The sequence below is a fragment of the Erpetoichthys calabaricus genome, chromosome 8 (genome assembly GCF_900747795.2).
Source record: "Erpetoichthys calabaricus chromosome 8, fErpCal1.3, whole genome shotgun sequence".
In the NCBI taxonomy this organism is placed as follows: Eukaryota; Metazoa; Chordata; class Cladistia; order Polypteriformes; family Polypteridae; genus Erpetoichthys; species Erpetoichthys calabaricus.
In genome coordinates this window covers 120,807,320-120,833,437 of record NC_041401.2, presented here as the reverse complement: position 1 = coordinate 120,833,437, position 26,118 = coordinate 120,807,320, and the positions used below count along the sequence as shown (strand labels likewise).

The 26,118-nt window shown below is 45.0% G+C and overlaps 2 protein-coding genes across 2 annotated transcripts in view; both read right to left on the bottom strand.

Annotated features, from left to right (window-relative positions):
* Positions 1-44: 44 nt before the first annotated feature.
* tmem240b (transmembrane protein 240b) lies at positions 45-7,739 on the bottom strand. The gene is made up of 4 exons (XM_028807347.2): positions 7,168-7,739; positions 6,639-6,745; positions 2,325-2,533; positions 45-1,156 (listed from the first exon to the last, which is right to left on the bottom strand). The coding sequence occupies exons 1-4, from the start codon at positions 7,291-7,293 to the stop codon at positions 1,002-1,004; spliced, it is 597 nt and encodes a 198-aa protein (XP_028663180.1). The 5' UTR covers positions 7,294-7,739; the 3' UTR covers positions 45-1,001.
* A 14,318-nt stretch (positions 7,740-22,057) lies between these two features.
* The window catches only part of ssu72 (SSU72 homolog, RNA polymerase II CTD phosphatase), a 48,611-nt gene continuing 44,550 nt past the window's right edge, over positions 22,058-26,118 (bottom strand). The window contains exons 3-5 of the mRNA XM_028807346.2: positions 24,029-24,168; positions 23,803-23,921; positions 22,058-23,040 (exon numbers count right to left, since the gene is read on the bottom strand). Coding sequence (XP_028663179.1) covers positions 22,939-23,040; positions 23,803-23,921; positions 24,029-24,168 — 361 coding nt within the window. The 3' untranslated portion in view covers positions 22,058-22,938. The remainder of the gene's footprint in view (positions 23,041-23,802; positions 23,922-24,028; positions 24,169-26,118) is intronic.

The window sequence follows — 26,118 nt, the reverse complement described above, 5'->3', positions numbered from 1 at the left end:
TCACTTTTCATACACACACACACACACATAAGGAATGAGCTAGCTGTGAAGAACACAAATCTCCTTTATATTATATTCGAACATTCAAATACAAAGATTGAAACCAAAGGTTTAACAGCAAGAACAGTTTCAAATCGGAGTGCCTTTGTGTGTCTCTCTTCTCACTGCTCAGGCCATGTCAGTCTGCCCAAAGGTGTGCATTGCACTGACGCCAGGAATGCAGACCATCTGTTGCTGTCCCCTCCCAGGGCAGGGCACCCTGTAAGGGTGGGCAGCGCTTTTTCCGATTTGATTTGACCATGCTGCCCTGCCGTCTCCTGCACTTGTGCTTTCCAGATGGGATGGTTGTGTGGCATGGGCCGCCGACTGGCCGCTCACCAGCGTCTCTCTTGTGCTTTGTGCAGTTCAATAAGTGCAGAGACCCCGGGGGGTTCTTGAAGAATCTTGCAGGTCAGGGCTGCTGGCACTTAACGTGGTACAACCAACCGGACAAAGCAACACGGAAACGTAGGGAAAGGCCAAGTCCTCTGAGATTTGAGGCTGGACTAGTCCTTGAGAGCCTTGCAAAGCAGGGAGTTACCCAAATGCCTTCTGATAGCTGCCAACCCTGAGGAGGTCTGACAGGGCGCCCCCAGGCTTCCCATCACGATTGGGGCTGACCCATGTTGGCAGGGCGCAGTGACGGGACTGCCTGTGCGTGTGTGAAGTCTCCCAGCTGCAGGGCACACGATGTGCTGTGCTCGGCCACTTCAGCCGTCTATGCTGGCCTCTCTCGCCCCCGGGTATGCAGCCAACCTACCCAGTACAGAAACTGCTTCCCCCGCCTGTCTGCCCAGACTGACCCAGGTCTTCTCATGCCTTCGCTTTCCAAGCCAGCAGATACCTGCCACTTTTCCTGAATGATGAACGGATGCTCCTAAAAATTAATAATCGATAAACCAGTTGGTGGCCAGTGCACAGTAGACTGCAGACCAGGAGATGTCTCCCCAGCTTGCTGATGGTCAGAGATGCCGTGGACTTGGGTGGCCATTGTGGTACAACTTCTGCTTGATGTGAACCATATTGCCACTGGAGTCTTCGAACTGGCGCAGCTGGGGCCGCCGCCGGAACTCCCGGAGATTGCAGAATTTGGGCAGCCAGGACCAGGCAGAGGAGTCTGAAAGAGAGGAGGGGAGACTATTAGTGATGACTGGGGGATAGAGCAGACCTCGCTCTACCTCCTCTTAGTCCTCTACATCATGTAAAAGAGTTGGGGTGGCTGCATTTTGGAAGGTGCTATAGTACTTGATGTGTTCAGAATACACGCTACAGAAATCGCCCTATGCAGTTCCTCAGGGCAGAAGCCGCCATTGGAGGGACATGTGTGATAAAAAAATAGACTGCCTCTAAGGGGTACGAAACAGGCCTCATTGGGCATGCTGGCCATCTTCCATTTTAAACCCTCATGCCTAAGAGGGCACCATGGTCTCCTCCTGTTTTGTACCCAAGAGGGATCATGGATGCCTTCCATTTTAATCTTGAAAGGGCATTGTGGCTCCCTTCTGTTGCAGGCCCAAAATGGTACTACAGCTGTCTTCTATTTTAGACCCAATAGGGCATCATGTGCACCTTTCATTTGAGTCCTGAGAAGGCATCATGGCCACCTTCTGTTTTAAGCCCTTAGCTGCTAGAGGGCACATTGGCCAACTTCTGTTTTGGACCCAAGGTCACCATGCCCGACCTTCCATTTTAGCCTTGAAAGGGCCTTGTGGCTACCTTCTGTTGTAGGCCCAAAAGTGCACCATAGCCGCCTTCCATTTCAGAGGACATCATGGACTCTCTTCATTGTAGTCCTGAGAGGGCAGCATGGCCACATTCTGTTTTGGACTCAAGCGATTATCATGGCAACCTTTCACTTTAGTCCTGAGAAGGCATCATGGCCACATTCCGTTTTGAGCCCTTAGGTCCAAGAGTACATGGGTACCTGTGGTTTTGGACCCAAGAGAGCACTATGGTCACCTTTCATTTCAGTCCTAAGAGGGAATTGGAACCCCATTTTATTTTAAGCCTAAGGAGGAATCGCAGTCACCTTCCTTTTTTGTGTCCCTTTCATAAACAGATGGTCCATTGGACGCTTCCTCTTGCTGCCCACTGCTAGCCCAAGTTCAATTCACACAATATCACCATGATGAGCTGATGACCAACCAGCTTGAATTGGCCTGAAACTCATTTGTGGCCATCTGTGCCTGCTCTGTGAAGACAACACTCAATCTGTTCATTTGTGACTTAAGAAAAATAAGTGCACTGCCATCAAGTTCCTGAGCCCCTCAAGTGTGGACACTCACCGTAACGTCGACTAGCCCTCCAGGCACGGACAGCACAGTGAAGGGCGCCATCCAACCACACCAGCAGCCAGCTGATGCAGAATCCGAGCAGCAAGCCCAGCATGAGGTCAATCTCCTGCTTTGTGACACTGTCACTCACGAAGTAGTTCTCCGAGGAGTCCACCAGGGATTGGTCACCATCGTAGGGGATCACATAATGGACATGATGTCTGCAAAAGAGAAGAAGCCACCCATCAGCAGCTGGTCAAATTTAAGCCTTGCCATTCTCTGACTTCACTGACCTCAAACCCAAACGAGATGAGCTTCCTCTCGACTGGGCTTCATTTACAAGCCCCATGTCATTTTCATCAGCTTCTTCCAACAGTTTATTTAGAGAAAGCTCTTAACTGTGTCAAATACTAGATGACCTTTCAGGTGCCCAGAGAAGTAACATGGGGGCAAATGTGCTCACAGCTGCATTAGACATATGGTAGCTGACCAGCCAGCTTGACGACATTCAAAAGCATGTGGCAAAACATCTCCACAAAGCTGGTTGGTAGCACTCATAACCATTAAGCCACCCTGCAACTCCCACGCCTAAAGTGTGCCAGTCTGAGTGGGCATGAAGGGATGGAGTGGCAAGCCATTCATGTTCAGCTCCTGCTTTCCAACCAGAATGGCCGGGGTCAGCATCTACTCATTTTCTGAACTCAAGGAGACAGAAGCAAAGTGACCTCTCATCCTTCTCTTTGAACAGTTCAGCAAAAGGCTGGAGGTTTGACATTTCAGATGGCACAGTAGCCAATGGTGCACAACAACACAATTAACTGCCAGCCTGTGATGGATGAGATGCATCACCCATTTACTGAACCCACTTTATCTAATTTTAACCCAACAGCACTGGGCACTGGGAGAGGTGCCAGCCCGTGGGTGGGTGGGCACACTCATGCCAAAACAATTTAGAACTGCAAATTAACAGAACACTGAAGAAGGAATCTCTGGGAAAAAGACAAACTGGACACGATCAGAGAGGGAGAACATCCAAACTCCACGCACATATGACGACCAAGCTGGTGCTTGAAACCTGCAGTGCCAACATCTGTGCCACCACCCACTTTGCCTGAGACAGGAAGAGCCAGGCTACGATTCTTTCAGAAAACAAGGCGAGAGACCATGAGGGAAGATGCATCACCTCTGAAAATCTGCCTTAATTGGCCCATAACACAAGCCCAGCATCTAGACCATGTAGACTGGGACCACTGCACCTTCGCGTGGTGGACACCACAGCCGTGTAACCCCAGCGGCCGGCAGGACGCGTCACCCTGTCATGGAAGTTATGAATCCTAAGAATCTCTTGGCAGCCATGGACAGATCTCCGCACACGTGACCATCAACATGAACTTGAATTTGAGAATCAACTCCAACTGCTGCTGACCACGGCATTCACGGTCCTTTGGACTAAAGTCGGATAAACCCCAACCGGCTCGGCGTCTCCCGCAGTCCACCTCAACATCGCAGAGCAGACCCCAAGTGAGCGCACTGCCGAGCTTTCCGAGCTGCACCGACTGGGCTGCTGCCAGTTAGACAGGCGTCGGGTGGTAAAGCTGCCGGGGGGGAAATCGTAGTGACGGAAACGAAACTGGCAAGAAAGTGAAAATACTGAAGGATCCTCGGCAAGAGCGAAACTCTCTGACTTTACAATGTGCACTGAAAAGGAACGAGGACACCGGCACTGCGTGAGTGTCACTTAGCGGAGAGCAGCGCGGCGTCAGCGGGCAGCACGAGAGCCCCGCCGGCTGTGGATGTGCGCCAAAGGAGGGACGAATTAGCACAGGACCGGGCGGGGAGAGCTGAAGATTTGCTTAAAAAACACATGACATCATCCGGAAACAGACAGCGATCGGAAGAGGCAAATAAGAAAGAAAAGGCGGTAACGAATAACGATCTGTGTAGACCTTTAGCGAGCGCGTCCGGACACGCAGGGGCTGAGTTCGATGTGAGGCTCGGCGTTTGACGGCGTTCTCTTGAAACTGTCATCGATCTATTTTACATTGGGCCTTTCTTCTCTATCTATCTATCTATCTATCTATCTATCTATCTATCTATCTATCTATCTATCTATCTACCGCCTATAGTGTCCTTCAGTTTATCACATTATATAGTGCTATTCACTATAGGCAGATTTCATACCTCGGTATCACTTGTATATAGTGCCTTTAGCATCTATGTATCTATAACATTATATAGGACCTTTCATATGTTTCCATTATCTTTTACAGCGTCTTTCATGCTGCCAGTTTTATGTCTAAAACTTTTATAAACTGACTGTCATTTCTATCAATCACCTGTATATAGTAAAGCGCTATATAAATGTAATGAATTATTATTATTATTATATAGTACATTTCACTTTGTCACAGTGCCTTTCATATATAGCTATCATTTATATAGCGCTTTTCATATCTATCACTTGTATAGTGCCTTTCACATCTATTTCTTGTATTACTTAGAGCCTTTCCTATCTATCTATCTATCTATCTATCTATCTATCTATCTATCTATCTATCTATCTATCTATCTATCAGTTACATATAATACCCTTTGCTCTATTACGTTATGTCGTGCCTTTCATGTATACAGTACCTATCACTATTTGCATAGCGCCTTTCATATCTATCTATCACTTGTATGTAGTGCTTTTAAAATAAATGTATCTGTTACATTATATAGTGCCGTTCGCATCTTTCTATTTGTCATGTATGCAGTGCTTTTTATATCTAGTAATATATCTACTGTACCTCTCTCTTTAATACGGTGAAACAACTGTGTATATTTTGCCAGTTTTCGTGTGTTTTGCATTTCCACTAAATGTGTGACATCGTTTTTAGTTTATCTGATATTCGATTCTTATTATTAATGGAAGAAAGTAGTATCTAAAATCAGAAAGGAGTATTATGTTACGATATAACTAATTTATATTGTTTTTCTTCTTGTTTCCTGTTCAAAATGTTGCACTATGATGATTATGAGAATATGTCCAAACACAGCGCAGCAGCTTTACAACTCCCAATGGGTTAAAAAAATGACTGAATTATTGATGATGATGAACCAGCAACGTGGCACAATGGCTGGCATTGCTGCCTCGCCGCTATAGTGTGACGGGCTCACATATTATTATTATTATTATCATTATTATTATTTTTATTAATGTAAGTGGTTGTCGCTCGTGCCGCACAGCTGGGTAGAAACAACAACAACAATAGTTATCATTCTAATGGTAATAACAATGGACGTTAGGGTGGCGGAGTGATTAGCGCTACTGCCTCTCGTTCTATTCTTCAAATCTCGGCCCCGCACACCCAAAGGCGATTCCGAATTGGCCCCATCCGTGAGTGTAGCTCTTGATCACTGCCTTGCCTCAGCTTGTGCCCGGATAGGCTCCACACCGCAAGACCCAGAGCTGGAAGGATGAATGTTAATAATGATGTAGAAGGCACGGTGCCGCAGTGGCTGTGCGTATGGACTTCATACTGATTCACTGGCCACTCACAGTAGATTCGCCATGCTTGTGATCGACTGGAGCTCGTTTGCCTTCCGGTGCTTCGCTTACTTACGCTGGTTTCGAACCGTGAGAGGCTGACCAGTCCGTTCACTCGCCGATGAACTTCAGGAGCTCCCAGTGGCGCTGGTGTGCTCGCTTTCTGAAGTACACTTCTAAATTGCACCCCCAAAACGCGTGCTTTCTGCCAGACCCCGCTGTACCCCTCCACGCACCTTCATCCAAATGCCAGCTGCTTGAGGCCTCGTTCGGGTATTCAACTAGAAGCCAGGATTTGCTATCGCTAATTCTGCGTGCTCCGCGGGCGCTCGTGGGGGAGCGGGGGTTTGGGGGGGGGGGGGGGACTCGTGAGTGCACAACACGCGCGCTCGACAATCTCAACCATTTCACTGTCATTCGACAAGAGTAAAAACGAGAACCCGAGTCTCCTCTGTACGAGGCATCCACTACTAACCCATCGAGATCTGGGGCCAAGCCAGCCAGTACACCCCCCGTGACCATTCCTCAAAAAGTAAGATGTCTGCTCCGGCAATCCGCGCACACCGCCTCTCGTGCACGCGCGTGATCTCCTCCGCGAAACACGCAGCCCCTCGCGCCCAGGGCTCTCTCTGTCGCTATATGCTGACTGACCGCAATATCGCGATGTCCTAAGCATCAGAAAGGCTCTCCATTTTTGCCAAAATTCGCGCACATTGAGCTCGCGTCATTCATTCCCATTCCTTTCTCCCCTGACTGATCCCGTCCCCTTATTGTCGTCATTGTACTTATTATTTTACCTCCCGCAGTTGCAGTGACAGACGCGGTCCTCCCCTCGCAGGTGCGGCAGGATGTAGTTGTGGAAGCGGTCCAGCAACGCGTTCATGTCCATCAAACACGCGATCGCCTGTAAGAACCCACAAGCAAAGCATCGGGTCAGTGTGCAAGGAGACAACGAAACCCCCCCTCCCAAACCCCCCCCCCCCCCCCCCCAATATACACACACCAGTTCCACCACACACAAGCGCACGTCCACAGATCTGTGCTCCCCACTCTGACACAAACACACATATGCACACACACAGTCGCACTTCCATTCACACGTATGAACTCAAACACACACACGCAGTGTCGCACGCGCCCCCCTTACACCAGCATGCACCCCCAAACACACACGCTCACATCTGTGCGTTCACAGCCCCCCACCACTAAACTGCATGCGTGAGCGCCGCTGCCTTCGACTGCCCGTCTAGGCTCTCCGGCTTTTACTTCATTTCTCACAAAATGACTACGAGAAAGGCGGCGGGCGATGTTAAAGGATCCTCTTACCATGACAACCGATGCTCCGAGAATCATGAAAATCATGGTGTTACAGCTGATGTGCATCAAAGACCGGCTCCTAGCCAGCTGATCCGGTCCCGTCGGCGGAAGGAGGTCCGCGAAGGGGGGCGACATTCATGGGGGCTTCTCCTCACAGTCTCTCCCCAAAATGCGCGCCGGGGCTCCGCGAGCCGCTCCGCCGCTTAGCGGTCAGCTATAGGGGCATCTTCGCTCATGTCAGCGAAAAAAAAAGAGGAAGAAGAAGAGGAGGAAGAAGAGTGGCCAGAAGATAGCGATTTTTAGTGAGGTTCGCCGTACCGGCCCCGCAATTCTCCACTGGGACCCCCTGCCGCGAGAAAGACTTGCGACTCTCTATAGTGAGACTGGCAAGCGGCTCTTCTAACGGAGCGATCTGCCCGGCGGCTTTTCTCTGATAAAGGTCAAACACTTCGCTTATCATGGGGCTTCATTTCCGTTTAGAAATGCCAAATTTTCATGTCCCCTGCCAGGGAAAAAAGTGACCCGGCCAGGCTCCCGCTCTCCTGCCCTCCCCCCTCTTCTTTCTTCCCCTCTCTCTCTCTCTCTCTCTCTCTCTCTCTCTCTCTCTCTCTCTCTCTCTCTCCTTCTCCTCCGCCTCTCTCTCTCTCTCTCTCTCTCTCTCTCTGACATTGCAGCTCACATTGGTATTCTGCACCAGTCGCTCTGGGTTGGGCTCCTCACTGCTGGTCACATCTCGTCAAGGTGCTATCCAGGATTGCCTTAGTCCGGGACGGTAAAGTTCCCGACACACACCAAAAGAGACTTGCGTGGGGGCACATTAGCGGGTCCGTGACCGGCTACTTTGTCACCTCACCGCACGAGGCGTGTCCAGGTTCACTTCGTTGAAAGTGGATATATTCCGAGAAAATCTTCGGTTGATTTTCTTTTGGGTTAAATTCAAGGGTGTCATGGGCTCGGCCGTGTAAAGTGATACACGTGCCGCAGAGAACGAGATCTCATTTCCATCGGTAGGTCTAACAGCGATGGATCAACGGTGAAAATAAAACCAGAGAACACGTTGCTTGATTGACCTGGTTAATGGTAGCGTGGGACACAAGGCAGGAGCCACCTCTGAATGGACCTGTCACTGGATACATCAAAGCCCACACTCACGCATAATAAATAATAATAATATTAGCAGTAGTATTAGTAGTAGTAATAATGTTGTTATTATTAGTTTACAGGCAGGCCATGTAGGAATGGCCAAGTTTTTTGATGATGCCACTTTTGTAGGTCTCATTGGACTTTATGACAAGTCTGCATATAGAAATGACATAGAACTGGTCAAATAGTCTAGTCGAAATAATAAATGTGAAGAAAATTAAAGAATTGGTTGGTCGGCTTTACTCCCATCGTTATACCTTGACCAGATTGCAAAGACAATGAAGAACTTCAAGTGAATAGGTACCACCATTTCCATTGTTCTAACACGAGAGATCAACAAGTCTGTTATGGACCAGGAGGTTCACCAGGGGATGTGCTTTTTGGGATAGCTGAAGAGGCTGAGAGTGTTACAGAAAAAAAAATAGCCATTTATACCGGCACATTATTGAAAGTGCTTAGACCTTCTCCATCACATTCATTCTGACAATCTTTTTGCAGAGGGCAGACAGCTGTGGTCTGTGTCTCTTCTAAAATCCTTGGCTAAAAGCCTCCCAAATGCTGACCCATCACAACCTGATGTAGAAGTACATTCCCACACAATATGATCTTAAATGTTGACCTTGTTCAAGTGTGTTTATGTTGAACTGGTTGGCTGGGGGCTTTTGGGAATCTCAATTACTGATGGCCTAATGCAGAATGTTTGGACTGTTGTTTGTTTGCAAAATCTAAAACCTATTTTCATGCACTTGACATTGTTTCATCAATAAATGTGATTTCCTCTTCTTCTTCTTTTTTTTTATTTTATTGATTTTATTAAAATCACACAACATTCCATACAAATAAATCAATTTTTACAAAAATAGGATTGAAAACAAATCAACCCCAAATCTTCTTCTTCTTCTTCTTCTTCTTCTTCTTCTTATTATTATTATTGTGCATCATTGGTTATTGACTTACATCTTCCCTGGTTTGCATTCAGCTCTCCACAAAAGTGTAATTGATTGAATGATCAGGAAATAAGTTATTATTTTGTCGTCATCATCATCATCATCGTCATCATCATTGTTTTCTTTCTTCTGTTCCTGGTGAGTGCCACAGTAACAGCACACTGCTCTGCGGTAACAAGACCAGGCCTCATTGTCCCCTACAAATTTCTCCAGACTTTTCCTGAGGAATTTCTAGATGCTTCCAGGACAATCACGAGCTTTAATGCCTCCAGCTTTTCCAGGTGGCTGCATCTTGGGTTTTCTTCACAATGCCTGACACCACCTGGGGAAGCACCCAGGAACATTCAGATTAAATGGCCACAACTCTTGACCTGGTGATTCTATTCTCGGGTTCTCCCATGTCGCTGAGTAACTTCATGAAGAAACCTCATTTTGGCTGCTTGAACCCATTTGTTTCCCACCACTCATAACATGTGACCAGAGAGACGAGGACTGGGTGTAGACTAACTGGAAAATAAACAGTTTTGTTCAGACGTAGCTATCACTTCACCTCCATAGGCTGGTACAACATTCATGAAACTGACTCTGCTGGCCCAAGTCATTGGTCAACCTCACAATAACAACTACCTTCTCTTATGAGGAAGACACCAATGTATTTGAACTCCTGTACATGAGACAGCTGCTCGCCCCTTACCTGAAGGCACTGTTTTCTAGGAGAGGATCATGATTATGAAGGGGCTGATTCTAAACCCAAAAATATTACAGTCAGCTTTTGCACCATACACTGGAGATCACAGTCTGATGAGGCCAAGAGGACATGTCATCTGCATACAACATAGGTGCAATGCCCATGACCCCAAAATGGATAATCTCCAAACTTTAGCTGAGCCTTGACATCATGGCCATGAAAATCATGAGCAAGAGAGGAGACAAGACACCCCCTGAGTCAAGTCCAACACCCACATTCAGTGGACTCAATGCCAAGTAAGCCAACAAATGCTGGGACTAAATGGCATAAAGCAGTGGCCTCCAGGATCCCATACTCATACAACTTATATGGTCATAAGCATTTCCAAGTCCACACAGTTAGGCTGACCAGATGTTCTGTGTAAATACTGGATTACTAAATATCCAATTTTGAACTGGCTGGTCATTTTATAACCTGCAAGGGCAACCCCCCTGCTTATTAAGTTGTTAATAAGTTATATTCTGTGAGTGGTCTAAAAATCTGGTCAGCCTAACACAGCACTTGTAGACAGGACTGGCAATGACCCCTTCAATATCTGGGCAAGGACAAAGAGCTGGTCTACTGCTTCATGGGTCAAGACTAAATTCACATTGCTCTTCCTGAATGTGAGGTTCAGCTCTACAATGGAGGGCTCATTTTCATACCCTGGCTTAGGTTTTTACTCTGTCTTCCCCCTTTCTGAAAGTAGGAACCACCACGCCAGTCTGCCAGTCCTGAGGTATTGTCCCCTGCCTGCCATGTAATGTTGTGTTCTAGGCAGAACAACCTTTTCATCACTGCAGTGAGAGACCCAACTGTGACCGATTGCTCTGGCCCTACCTCCACCAGTAAGGACATATCCACCAGGTTTAGGAGTTCCTCAGAGTGTTCTTTACACATCATGGCAACTGCCCAATTGAGGTCAGCTTTACCCACCCTTGCTGGGGTGATGTTACACCTTCCCTTCCTGAGTCATCAAATGGTTTGTTTGAACCAAACTCCCTCCAGCCTCAACCCACAAATTGGCCTTCATTTTGGTCAGTTCTGTCACCTGCCACCTTTTCGCCTGCTGCTATGTCTTAGTCATACCCCTTGCTAACATTGTATGGAAGACCTCTTTCTTCAACTCAACAGCTTCCGTTAATGTTGGTGTCAACCAGCAGGTCCATGACATACACCGACAAACTTTTCCGCCCTTAGGTCCTTGCAGCAGCCACCACTACTAGGTCATGAATGAGATCTGTTTGGATTTCCCACCCAAGATCTCTCCTGAGATGCAGAAGCAAATCCTTCAGATGTGAATGATGAACACACTTTGAGGCATGTGCTAGCTATTCCCAGGCCACCCTCGCTACCCATTTGGATCTTGTAGGTCTGCCCAGTCTGCTCACCAACTCAGCAGCTCTCTTTACTCAAGTGTCCAAATTAGACTTCACGGTCAGTAGATGGAACATCAAGTTCAGTGTTTAAAAAAAGCAAATTCCTCTAAATTGGTGTTTTTGTTACATGTGATACATGCAAATGACAAGCAAAGCTCTTCAACTCCAAGTCACTTTGAGTCCATCCTCTTGTTCTCTGGAGCAATCTCAAGCTAAATAGCATCTGGCCAGGGACTTCTGAATATCCCCACATCTTTCTGAGTAGGAGTTAGACCACCTTTGATCAAGGAGGTTGATCCCAGAGCCAATGCTGTACGTAGCAGCAATTTTGACGATATCCAACCGGTCATTGTCAACCTTTTGTCTGAGCTCTGACTCCTTCTCCTCCTGAGAAATAATGTTCCATGTCTCAAGATCCAGTTTTCATTGCCAAGTTCTAGCATGCCTGGGTTCACCGCACTCTTGCTTGTCATTTGACTGGCATTGCACCTGAGCCTCACCATAATCCTTCTGGTTGGTGAGCCCACACAACAGCGCTGTGCTGCTTTTCTGGGCTAAGCATGACCGGTCTGTGCAAGTCACCTAGCTTTGAGGCTCTCCCAGGCCTGGCTCCAGAGGTGGTTCCTTGTGTTTCTGGTCCAGAATATTCATGAGGGTCAGATTATGGATGGTCGTTTATCAGGCCTCTTGCTTTAGGCAGGTTGCTACAGGTTATCCCATTAACACATCTTCAGGCAACATGGCCCTAAGGGTCTTTGAGGCTAACAGCACCACCCCCTGCCAACACACCAGAAACCGCAGGAAGGTATTATTTTAATTAATATCATTATTACTACTGGCAATAATCTTTCATGCAGAGCCATGACTGTTTCATCTCAAAATTGTTGTTGGAATTCTAAGAGAAGTAAATCAAAATCGATTTTCTGAGAACAGTAATACAAATTAGGCTGTAAAATGAAGAAATACAAAACACATATGAAGTTTCTGGATGTACTGCTGCAAGAGGGACATTTAGCAGACCATATATGAGCAAGGTGGAACACGAGATGTTTCATTATTATTATTTATCAAGCGAGGGCCCGTAACCAAAAGTACAAACGATCAAATCCACAAACATCAAAAGTCAACAGAGAGATCTGAAAGTAAGTACTTGCAAAAAGGTTATGAAAACGTATCCACAAACTTGGACAGTGAGAAACATGCAGCACTGGTTTACGTATTCATGGTCCAATGACGGCAAACTTCCCAGGACCACAAGTCCCTACAGTGACTTGTACCAGACAACCAAAATGACAAAAGATAAAATGGCGTAATGATGTTTCAAAATATAACAATTAAGTAACATGGAATGGAAGCAGAAAACAAATAATAATAGCATGTAAGAGGTCTGTCCACTCTGCCTCGACTCTGTCACTTACTCATAAGCATCAGTCATCACTCAAGTGAAGGCAACTCTCATTTTGATATGAAGGAGCAGTAGGCCTGAATTTTGCTATGTAAAGTAGGCCAATGTTCCATTAGTTACCAGTGGCTTACTCCATTAAGGGCCAGTGGGACACAGTCCCCCAGATGTGGTGAATTGTAAGTGATAAGCTTCCCTCAGTAATTTAACTCTTTGTTAAAATATTTATAATAATCCTCAACTTTATCTTCTTAAGCAGTTTTCATCAAATTTTGCTTAATGTAGCTTCTTATTTAGTACTACATGAAATTGTTTTCATGCTATTTCCAGCTGAGGGACTGGACCCATTGGCCCTGCAGTGTGTGGTTCCACATGCACAACCCAGGTTTTCCATTTCAGCAGTGAGACTTGAAGGCTAGCGTTCTTTATTCCTGGTCTTAAAATGAGGGCTAAGCAAAGATGAAGTGTTGGGACACTGGCTGGTAAGGGCGAAAATCAAAAAAAGAAACAAGCAAGGTTCAATAATACACAGCTTTTGCTGTCACTAACATCTTCTCACAAGCAAATCCAAAATAAGACTGATTTGTTTTGAAGTGGGTTGTTCTTTTAAAGAGGCTTTTGGAGGAAGAGGCGGAGTTAAAGAGGCGAAGCTTGTTTCCAGAGGCGGAAGTGACCTCAGAACCCTTCTGGTTAACAATTTTCAGTTGTGGGGATGAAAAAGAGTCCGTAACACCAGACTGGGGCAATGGTTCACTGTTCATCATGGCAATGAGTCGAAGTTTATAGCCAAGTCAATGCTGGAGTGGCTTTGTGACAAGTCTCTGATTGTCCCCAAGTGTGGCCCAGATAGATTTAAACCCCATAGAACATCTGTGGAGAGAACCTGAAGATGGCAGTTTACTTAAACTTCCCATCCAGTCTATGACACTTGAGAGGACCTGCCAGGAAGGATGAGATAAATGGCCCAAATCCAGGTGTGCCAAGCTTGTAGACGCAAAGCTGTAACTGCTAGAAAAGAGGCTTTTACAAAGTACTGAATTAAGGATCTGAATACTTTGCAACCCTTTGTGAAAATGTTTTCACTTTTTCATTATCAGTTATCTGAGTTAATATTAAATGGACCTGTGACAAGACGCTTAGTTTCCCTTCTGCGTAGAGAGGTGAATGACAGCTTTTAGAAATATTCCAAGAATACCTGAAAAAAGCAAAAGTCATTGCTTAAGTTTGTCTATTGTGATTTACACCCACAAAGGGCAAAAGTAGCAAAAACAGTGTTTATTAAGGGGACTATTAAACTGTCTAATCTATCTATCTAACTTATGAGACCACCATAGTGGTGCAGCTCACAGCCTATGGCCACATATCCTGGCCTAAACTTCACATGTTCTCCTTTTGCAGACCGTGGACTCTGAATTGGCTCAGTTTGAGTGAGTGGACCGTACGTTGGACTGGACCCCCATTTGTAGTTGCAGTAATTGCAGTCTTCAATCCAGGGCTGCCAGAATACACTGCAGCTGTCCATGACCCAATAACTGGAATGACCAGATCTGGCAAATAAATGAGGATCAGTCTAAAGTCCGGATCACCTGTGAGCACACGTCAGATAAGAGGATGAACGGACGGTGAATCATACATACATGTCATCGCCATTTATAAACAGATAAAACAAACAAACAAAGCAAAACACCTGAGTTGCATGACTGCAGTATCTGGGGAAAAAACTGTGAACTTGGGTCTGCCTGATTGAGTTTAAGTGTTCTGCAGCTCATAATGGATGAAGCATTCAAGACTATCTGGAGAGCTGAAACCCTGATTAAGTGTGAACATATCTAGAGGACTGGCGATGAATTGCCCATCTAAGGCCATAAAGAATGGACCCTTGGGAACAAAAATCGTGACTCAGCAGTTAATTGCTGAAATGCTCTTCTCGGCTGACTGCAAACCCGGCCGACGTGACTGGTGGATTGTGAAATGCAGGCTTCTGGCACCAGACAGACAGACAGCGGATATTCCTCTCTTTTTAGGCTCAGGGTGTCACTGCTGGCTACAGCTCAATGGTTTGATTACACCAGAGAGCTAGGAGGGAAGGTCAGGAAACTGGGGAAAGGTTATTCTCAGGCCACAACACCCACCTTTACACAATACAAGCCCTAAAGTCCATCCATATGTTTGTCCATTATTAGCCTTACTTAATTCACTTCAGGCTTACAGGAGATGAAGCTTTCCTTAGTAGCAGCAAGAAGGAAACAACCCTGAGTGGAGTTGTAGGCAGGGCTGGTGCCACCATTAAGGTGAATTAGGCATTCACATAGGGTGTCGATCGTAATGGGGGGGAACCAGCTGCACTGGTAACCTACCGAGCAGCTAGTTGGCACACTAATAAGATTGGCCTAGAGTGCAAAAATAACATAGCACTCGTCGCAGGGTCCCGTCATGCATACACCCACACTCAGCCAATTTAAAGTTTGCTCATTTAACCCACAGATCTTTAAAATATAGAAACAAAAGTGGGAACCCAGAGAAAAAACACACAAAGTGAGAACATGCAAACCTCATCCACATAGCCATCAGGGCGGAACTGAAATCGGGACTTTGAACTGCATTGCTCCTGTCGGCCATACTTTGTGGGTGTGGGGCACTAGAATACAGAACTGTGAGCGGCCATTACCACTTCTTAAGTGGAGGTGCTATGCATTGTAGATGCTCCTGAAATAAGGGCTGTTTCATGTGTGGCCCTCATTTAATTATTGGAAATGGTCCTAAGTTGACACAGGATGGGAAACTAAGAGAGCTCAGGCTTAGTTAAGCGGGACTGACCCCTGGTCATTTAAGAGTGATTGAGTCCCCCGGTCTTCAGTTCACATTACACAATAACAGTATCTATCCAACCAAAATCCTGCAATGTTCTCATAAGAAATAAACAAATAAATACTGGCATTGGTTCAAATTAGCAATAAAAGCTGTCACTACTACTAAGATGTACAGTATCTGGCAAAAAGAGAAAAAAAGCAAGCAAGCTTTCTCCATTTTTATGATTGTTTAATTGATTCTAATTTGGCAAATCTTTGACCTGAGTCTCACATACGTGGTTTTCAAAAACTAAGATTGTTCAGGGCCGGCCGGTACTTGGATGGGAGACCATCTAGGAAAAACTTGGGCTGCTGCTAAAAGAGGATTTGGTGAGGCAGCAGGGGCCATTTACCCTGTGCTCTGAGTGTGGATTCCAATGTCCCAGTGCAGTGACGAGGACTCTGTGCTGTAAAAATGGCTCTGAACTTCACTTGAGGTCCTGACTCTCTGTGGTCATTAAAGATTCCTGGGCATCCTTTGTAAAGGTTTGGGTGTTTCCCGATGTCCTGGCTAAATTGCCCATCTTTCCCCCTGATCATCCCCTGTCTCTCTCACCACCTAACAGCTAATGTGTGGTGAGCATACTGGCACAAAAATTGCTGCTGCCGCATCATCCAGGTGGGTGCTACACATTGGTGGTAGTTGAAGTGGCTCCCCACTCACTATGTAATGGGCTTTGAGTAATGAGAAAAGTGCTATATAAATCTAAAGAATTATTATTATACTAGTCATTTAGCCCGTTACAATAACGGGCGCTAGAACAGTAGTGCATAAACATTAGTAGAAACAGTCTATATTAAATAGCAAGGGACTTTGACCTCATTCTTTTTGTTGGTCATATTTTTCTTTCTTTTAGCCTTTCTTTTGTTGATGTTTACTTGCTGAGCTGACCGTTCTCCTTGGGCTGCTGCCGTGTATTGTGTGTCTTTAATTTTCTGTGACAGTAATACTGTCTTGTACGGCTCTATTCAATAAGGGCGCGCACAAAAAGGCGAGCTTCAAAAGGGCGACCTCAATTGAGCGCAGCGAATAAGGGCTCGCCTTTTTGTGCGCGCCATTATTGAAGGATACCGTCTTGTATGTCCGTAATATACCTCTAATTTTCTCTGGCAGTAATACAGGCGTGCGCGTCGGTAATATGCCTTTAATCTCCTCTGACAGTAATACTGGTTAGTATCCATCCATCCATCCATTTTCCAACCCGCTGAATCCGAACACTGGTTAGTATGTGGCTGTAATATGCGTCACTGTATTGTGTACCTTTAAATTTCCTCTCGCAGTAATACTGGTTTGTATTTCCGTAAAACGCCTCTAACTTTCTCTGACAGTAATATCGCGCGTTGCACCGTGCCCTGCACATGCGCACTTCATCAGAAGACACCCACACACGGACACCTGGACGCACATAGGGATTTTATATATACAGTAATCCCTCCTCCATCGCAGGGGTTGCGTTCCAGAACCCCCCGCGAAAGGTGAAAATCCGCGAAGTAGAAACCATATGTTTATATGGTTATGTTTATATTGTCATGCTTGGGTCACAGATTTGCACAGAAACACAGGAAGTTGTAGAGAGACAGGAACTTTATTCAAACACTGCAAACAAACATTTGTCTCCTTTTCAAAAGTTTAAACTGTGCTCCATGACAAGACAGAGATGACAGTTCCGTCTCACAATTAAAAGAATGCAAACATATCCTCCTCTTCAAAGGAGTGCGCGTCAGGAGCACAGAATGTCAGAAAGGGAGAGAAAGCAAACAAATCAATAGGGCTGTTTGGCTTTTAAGTACGAAGGCGGCAGCTCACACCCCCTCCGTCAGTAGCAGAGAGAGACAGAGAGAGAGAGAGAGAGAGAGAGAGAGAGAAAGAGAGAGACAGAGAAAAACAAACAATCAAAAATCAATACGTGCCCTTCGAGCTTTTAAGTATGCGAAGCACTGTGGAGCATGTCGCTTCGCGAAGCAGCTGCACAGAAGGAAGCAACGTGAAGATAATCTTTCAGCATTTTTAGACGAGCGTCCGTATCGTCTAGGTGTGCGAACAGCCCCCCTGCTCAATCCCCCTACATCAGGATCAGAGAATGTCAGCGCAAGAGAGAGAGAAAGAAAAGTAAGTTGGGTAGCTTCTCAGCTATCTGCCAATAGCGTCCCTTGTATGAAATCAACTGGGCAAACCAACTGAGGAAGCATGTACCAGAAATTAAAAGACCCATTGTCCACAGAAATCCGCGAACCAGCAAAAAATCCGCAATATATATTTAAATATGCTTACATATAAAATCCGCGATAGAGTGAAGCCGCGAAAGGCGAAGCGCGATATAGCGAGGGATTACTGTATAGATTATGGGGTTTCCCCCTGCTCGCGTAGCTTGTAAACCCACCCGGCCTGTGCTATGCACCAGCCACTTTGCGTCTCTGCCAATCGCTTTGTGAAGAGGGGGTCTGAACGCACCCTAAGGAGATGTGGTCGCGTCTCCAAAACCCCTTCTTAAACGGTGATACAATAGGAAACAAATACAGATTTATTTTACCTCCTCTTTGCTAGATCAGCTGCTGCTGGCTTGCATCTGTATCTGCATCTGACACAGCACTTCGAACATTTAAATGCCTGTACAGCAGCTGTCCTATTCTTTGTCTTTTATTTCCGGCCCCGGGCGTGGTTAAATTGTTAAGCACAAAGTCTCGTCTCGTGGGATGCGAGTTCTTGATATTTTTTTAGTTTATAATTTAAAAACTGAATAAGAATCTGAAAATCTAACATCATATTAAAGTTTGATAAATTCCGAAAAGAATGATACCAAACATCTATATGTAGGTTTTAAAATAAGCCCGGATTTAAAGCATGACAAAAAATGTGACATAAAAACGTGACATAAAATCATTGCACTTTTAGGCTTAGGGTTATATTATATATAAAAAATATATACATATAGTCGTGCCTTATCTGTTAAAATGAACACTCACCAAGTGAGCCATCTTTTCTCATGGTACCAGCTAAACATTCAGCCCAGACGACTATAACTCAATGATGAGCAATGTTGTGGGATAGAACTTCGCACCAATGGTTAACATAACAGGATGGGCTTACGTGCACCCAAGAAACCATTCCTGCCTTTAAAACCTGAGTGCACACCGTAACTCGCTGTTTCTTCCATCAAGCTCACTGCTCAACATAGCCGTAACTGTGTAGCAGAGACCCCAGTACTCATTACAGTGTGTATGTATTAAAGTTAGAGCAATCCCTTCTATTCCCAAAGGGTAACAGGGCTGGACTGAAAAATTGCTAGACTGTCCGTAACAGGAATTGGACGAGGGGTGCCATTAGTCTAAGGCTTGCTAAAAGAGCAAGTGTCTAAGCAGAAGGCAACTACATTGAAAGGTCACACATTCATCTTGCTGAAAACAGCAACTGTCTGATCACAGCTGACCAAAAGACATAACATGGGGACCAAAACAGTGTGTATGAGCATCAAAAAGAAACTGTGGTACCATCCACAACTGAAAGGTGATGGAGAAGACCTCCTAAAACAAAGAAAGCACACTGACAATCCTTCCACATTCTTGGAGAAAGCTGACCAGGAAAGGAAGAAAGCCTCGCTTGCACCAGAACTATTAAGTACACCCACGTAGATTCTGAGAACTGTTCAGTTGTAACTTAGTAGTTAGAACCAAGCCAGCTAATGTATTATGGTATTGGTGCGAGTGTAACTAAAGGTGTTAGTGAAGGATACGTTTTTGCCGGGTTATTTAACATTCTTACTGAATTTAGGAAGTCTGAGCCGCAACTTGCACACAGAAAATGTGTGTGGGAGAAGGTAAGTCAATACGGACAGCAGCTGTGCAATGGAAGCTTCATAACTAGTGTCGCGCATGCACATCGGAGGACCTCCTTACAGGCTCTGTCGCGGTATGTAATAACCCGGCGGGATGAGAGGGGGTGCTTTCGCTAACAAGTTCATCTCCTTCTCTTCCCCTCAGTGTCGAGAAACCACCCCGTGAGGGCAACTGACTCCACCCCTCCCCTTCCAGTTCAGTCTCCACAAAAGCCAAAGCTTCCGGGGAAGAGGTGTCACTTCTTGCAAGTTGCTCCACAACCAAAGTGACAAAAGTACTTGCTAACCAGCCTAAAAACCCCATTATGTGCTTCAAGGGACATGCACACCAAAGAGCGATTGATTTTTTGTTTTGTCACAGACAATAAACGGGATGACCCGTTGGCCATTCAAATTTTTCCAGGTCCTGGAGATGTCATTCCTGCACCCAGCAATGTCAGCTAAAGAACTTATTCATCTTAGCCATATTAACTGAAGGATCAGAATTCAGGTTTTTTCTATAGGAAAGAAAATATCTATGTAGGCCAAGGAATAGATAAAAGGTAGAAACCTACTAATTTAGCAGCAAAGAAAAAGTTCAACTAAGCTTTGTTAATTTTATGTTTTGTGCTGTTTGTTACTGTCATTTGTCTTTTTTGACAGTATTTGCAAACACCCGCTTGCATATATCCATCTTCTGCAATGCTTATTATTTAAAAGTTTGTTTTTTTTTTTTTTTTTTTTGCAATAAGCATATCTGGGTTATTTGTGAAAGTAAGCTCCTTGTCACATCAAACCACAACAGAAGAAATAAAAGAATTTAATGTAAAGTTTTGCAGATGTTGTCTTGGGTATGATGTTAATCTGCACCCTGCATGTAGGCCCTCCAACCTCCAGGGAAAAATCTAGGGGTTGGTGGCAGGACTGGCACTCCAGCCACCATAAAAAAAACTCACACTGACCCATTCCATCTGAACTAGTGTGGTGCCGAGGTGTCACCCGTTGCATGGCTGCACTTGGTTCCTAATATGCGGTGTTCACTGGATGTTCAAATTGTTCTTTATACAGCCTCCAGTTAATCCAAAATGCGGCTGCGAGAATTATAACAAGAACAAGAAAATACAAACACATAATTCCAGTTCTTAAATCCTTACACTGGCTCCCGGTTAAGTTTAGGGCAGATTTCAAAATCCTCCTTTTAACATATAAAGCATTAAATGGCCAAGGTCCAGCTTACTTGTCTGAACTTATCATGACTTACAAACCAGAGCGCACATTAAGATCTCAAGATGCTGGTCTGCTTATGGTTCCAAGGATTAATAAAATAACAATGGGAGGTCGAGCTTTTAGTTACAGGGCCCCTAAACTGTGGAATGGTCTGCCTGCTACTATAAGAGATGCCCCTTCAGTCTCAGCTTTTAAATCCCGGCTGAAGACTCACTACTTCAGCTTAGCATATCCTGACTAGAGCTGCCGATTAACTGTACAAACTGCGTCTCTGTTGTTAGTCATTAGCACTAAAACATAAGTAATATGATCGTTATAATTTGTTACTAACCTTCTCCTATTCTGTTTCTCTTCTCTGTACTCAAATGTGGCACTTGGTGCCACGGTCCACCTGCCTAAGGTAAAGTCACCCCTGATGGAGGATCGCAGGAATCGTGGGGTACAGGGGTCCTTTCATCGGATTGGCTGGCCCAGCACTGTTTCAGCTGTGGAATGGCCAAATGGGGGAGGCAGCTTGATGGCTGAGGTCTCCAGGGCTCTAAACAAATCCAAATCATATTATGTGATATCATCTACTGTTAAATTGTGCTCCGTATTTGTAAAATGTTAATTTTTATACTGTATTGAGGATTTGACCTGTTTTGTGTATTGTATTGTATTTTATTGACCCCCCTTCTTTTTGACACCAACTGCACACCCAACCTACCTGGAAAGGGGTCTCTTTTTGAACTGCTTTTCCCAAGGTTTTTTCCCTACAACAGTTTTTTTGGGAGTTTTTCCTTGTCTTCATAGAGAGTCAAGGCTGGGGGGCTGTCAAGAGACAGGGCCTGTTAAAGCCCATTGCGGCACTTCTTGTGTGATTTTGGGCTATACAAAAGTAAATTGTATTATATTGTATAATCTGTGGTCCCGAGTTGGTTTGTCGTGTGGTGGGTGTGGCAATGCGCTGTATCCTCATGTACACCTCACCTCTTTCTCTTTGCAGATTTGCAAACCTTTTTCCTAAATCACACAGATCTTTTCCTCTTCCTGGCATCCCAGCTGGGAAGCAAAACAGAGATTCTCTCACTCAACCGATATTAAACTTGGCATCACTTGGGTCTTGTTCACTGCTTTAAAATTACCAGCATAGCTGAAGGTAAAAAACTGAAAACCAAGTTATCACACACCCCTTTCCCAGAGTGGGTGAAAAATGGGACGCCACTTCACTGCATCCATCATGACAGTGCTGTCTACATTTGTGTCCAGGGTCAGAAGGCTTACAAATTCATGAATGTAATTTCTAATTTTCCACCGCAAACTGCCACAATCTGGCTTTCCTGCGGGAATTAAACATGGAAATGAAAAACTGGTCAACACGGGACAATGTTGGAGGTTGTAGACAGAAAGAAGTGCAAAAATGAACCACTGGGCTTATGTTTCATAGAAGTTTTATTTATGTACACACACGTCCACATACATTATTCCCCCGCTCGCTACTCTCAACCTGGAAAGCAGTGAACTGCATGGATATCACTTTCCAAGAAATTCAGTTTAAATATGGAGAAGCCAAGTTTTACAGGTCAAACCATGCTTCCCTCCACATCTGTCGGCTCAACAGTTCATATATACATAGACAGATTGACAGCAAACCAAACACTCAACCTGCTCCAACTCAACTCAACTCATTTACTTCTGCTTCCCACACACACAACTTTCAGATGTGCAGAGGAATTCTGCAGAGGTCTTAAAAAGGGATGCATAAATATGAGGCAGACAGTGAGTGGGCCTCACCCTTTCTCACAATTTCATCGAGTAGCCTGCCATAGCAGCTGTCTCCTTAGACGGTGAATGAGCTGGTCAACAGAGGTATTAAGTGCTCACATCCACACTTGATAGAGAGCTGGAACACAGAGTGCACCAAGGCAGCTCCAGGCTCAAATGTCCACATTGCAACCCAACGCGGAGTCCCTGCCCCCACGAGGCTCCTTTAGGGGTAATGTTTGAAATCAACTGCACATTCACTCAATGTGTCCCTGTGTCCACTGAACTTACCATTTCCATTACTGGGGTGGGGAGGGGGTCAAAGGCAGTTAGCAAAGTCTGCTGTTTTTGGTCAGATACTGGGGCTGCTCATCTAGTAGCTCACGTGCATCATTAGAAGAAAAGGACCACCACCTTCTTCTTTTTACCACAAGGCACAGTCCAGCCCAGCCATTCAATTTGAGATTTTTTTTTTCCTTTTGGTCACAGAGTGCAGAAAGAGGGCTGGGGTCACCCAGCTAGAGAGTGGAAATGGAGCTTGGGGTCACCTTTCAGTAAAAGCAGACCGTGTGCAGGAAAGGACGGCTGCTTTTTTCTTCAAATTCCTGTAGAAGTTCATCAATTTCATTATCCATATCCTCAGTGTGCTGAATCTGGGGGAAAAAAAAAATACATTTTCACCTTCCACATTAATAAAAGGACAAGTGCCTGTGTATTTGTGTGTCCATTCCATTGCTAGGATTAGGAAGAAAAATTTAAAAACAGGAAATAAGTAGAAGGGTACAAATACAAACCATATAGTATAATAAAAATACCAAACAAGAAAATTTGTCTAAGTCTATTCTGATGTCCTGTGTTATTATACACTGGCAACAGCAGTGTGGGGTCAACTTTCTTACACCTGCTCTGGCCATGTGAACCAAGTTTATAGCTGTAATACTAATGACTGATACAATTCCTTTGCATAGTGGCCAATGGACGAGCGAGTGAAAGGAACGATAAATCGACATGCATGCCAGGAAACCAGCACCACAACACTCCCAGGCTAGAGTCGCTAAGCCAGGCCAATGCAGTAGTGTCGACCGCCACAGTACTCCACTTCAACTGGAAGAATGGTCAGGATGACACACGATGGCGAGAAGTGGCCAAAATTGGTGGCTCAATCCAAAAAAGGAATTGGCCAGCGCAAGGGAAATAGATTGATCTGGTATAATGCACACCCAAACGGACAAGGCATGTAGCAAAAAAACACAGTAAGGTCTACATTGATTACTTCGATTTCAACCCATCTTAGGTAGGAACACAGCTAGAATTATATAACAGAAAAATAAATAAGGACTGAGCAAAAGCATTATTTTCCCCATTTAATGCAGGAATACGTGAGATACCCAAAAGGTAAGGCCAAGACTACTTACACATTGACAAAGCTCACAGATGAGGAATGCACCTAATGTGGCCTCTTCATGGTTATCCTGAATGTCTACATTAATTACATGCACTGGCTGAAAAGTCTCCTGTTCCCGAGAGTTCAAATCTAAGAGAAAGTTTAAAAAAAAAAAAAAAAAAAGTAAATAACAAAAGTAACACACACCATCATGAAGTACGTCAGTCTCTCTTGCATTGCAATCTGCTCTCATTTACCTTCTAGCACCTGGTCATAGACTCGCTCTTCACATGTGATCACCAAGTCAAACTGATCTTTGCAGCTCTGGAAGCGCTCCGGCCGTGGCTTGATGCGCTTGTTGCGGTCCAGCATGTGCAGGATACCATTCTGTGTATATCTGAGATTTCTGAATTAAGGAAGAAACTGGTACTGTTGACAAAAACAATGAACACCCAGCAAAACCTGTGCACTCCGCTCATTTTGATTGGATATACCCCCTAAGGAGGGCCATGGGTCACTTAGGTAAGGACTTCTACCATTCACACAAGTAAACTGCTCCTTTAACTGATGCAGGGCAGTGGTGTGTGACTGTGCCCTTCAGGGAGGACGACGGGCTCATTAGACACGGATTCATTCTTAATGATAAACTCATTCTTAGCCATAAAGTATTGGGCTGGCCTGCAACAACCATAGTTGACAGATCTATAGATGGCTCCCACATGTCCACACATTTACAGAACAGTGTAATTTCTGGACAAGTTGTAGCAGTAACTGACTGACCTCGTGTTGGCCAAGCTTTTGTATAATGTTGCTGGAACTGCAAGAGTGGTCCTTTTTCCCTCCAGACCAGGTAACATTAAGGAATCACAGGCTAACAAGATACATCATTCCACCAAAGAGAGCCTAAAGACCTTGATGGCTTTTTGAGAAATGTGGAAGTTTTCAACAAACATCACACAAGGTCAACTGTGGATGAGCTACAGCAATTTGCTGTTGCAAACTTAACTGCAGTTTTTATTATCGGCAAGGGTATTATACTTCAAAATCTGTGGAAAACTCAAGGATCTGTAATTGCTTTGCACCAGCCAGTGTTATGCTGGTCAGCTTTCAATATTAAGTGGAGGAGGATGTAGCATCTATTTGCCTTTTACAAAAATTCAGTCAATTCATCACCACTGGAAGACAATTGTCACTGAATAGACACACACATATCAGCTGGACTGTTTAGTGTCCACTAAAGTACTCAATCCATGTAGCGGTCATGCAGCCTGTAGAGATCACAACCAAAAGTCCTCTGAAACCAGCAGCAGCAGCTTGGGTCACCACCTGAAACAGAGGGGTCTCATTGAGGACTCATGAAACATCCAAGCAGGGAATGTAGAGGTTAAGGCTTTGGACTTCAAACCCCAAGGTTGTGGGGTTCAAATCCTGCCACTGAGTAACCTTGAGCAAGTCACTTGACCTGCCTGTGCTCCAATCAGGGGGAAAAAAAAAACGTAACCAATTGTGTCAAATATTAAAAGTCGCTTTGGATAAAGGCATCAGCTAAATATGTAAATGTACCAGGGGTCATTTAGGTGCCTCTCATAACCATGAAGTCCCAAGATCTATGGTTAAATATTAACAGTCCAATTTGAGCTGCCGAGTAAATGAGAGAAATTAATCCTATTTATGGACCCAGAAGAATGCCCTTTTAAGATCACAAGAGGGCCGGGACTTCCCGGTATCTCCAGAGCATTGTGCATCAGCCTGTTTCCATACCCACTTCATTTCACAGTTGCAGCACTGCAGGCCCTCATCCTCCTGCCATGAAGAAGAAAAAAAAAAATCATTGGCTTCTTTCAACTTGAAGTCCTTGCCTGCAGTCCACACGGTAGGCCATCATTAAAAGCCTCAGCAGGGTAAGCAGACTAGCGTCATGAAACTCGGCAATGCATCCGACATAGGCCGGACAATGGAGCGCTTTCCTCAGGACACAAAATGTGAATGGCACAGATCACGACAGGACAGATGGCTTTCTACAATTTTTTTTAGGCTTTGTTAAAAGCAGCTTGGACTGTTTAATAGTGGTACGACATGGTTAAAATGTACTTTGTAGAGTTGGGTCTCACACGGTACAGATCATCAAATTTGTGTTTTCTTTAAGGTAGTAAAACCAACTTGAATTTGCTCATCACGCTTAAGCCCGAGTCCTCCCACACAGTGAGTGTTGGATGTCTGAACACAGCTGATGCTGAGCTGTTTGGAATATTTTTCTGATGAGGGTTTTCGGTCGGATTAAAAACAGTCTTCAGAAAAATCAGTACCATGCTTACTGAAAAATTTGTCCACAGATGAGCATCTGCCC

Excerpts from the sequence above, each read along its gene's own strand:
- tmem240b (XM_028807347.2), bottom strand. The coding sequence starts at position 7,293 with ATGTCGCCCCCCTTCGCGGACCTCCTTCCGCCGACGGGACCGGATCAG. Across the intron at positions 6,746-7,167 it reads TCGGAGCATCGGTTGTCATG|GCGATCGCGTGTTTGATGGA; the intron begins GTAAGAGGATCC and ends GGGTTCTTACAG. Across the intron at positions 1,157-2,324 it reads GAGGGCTAGTCGACGTTACG|ACTCCTCTGCCTGGTCCTGG; the intron begins GTGAGTGTCCAC and ends CCTCTCTTTCAG.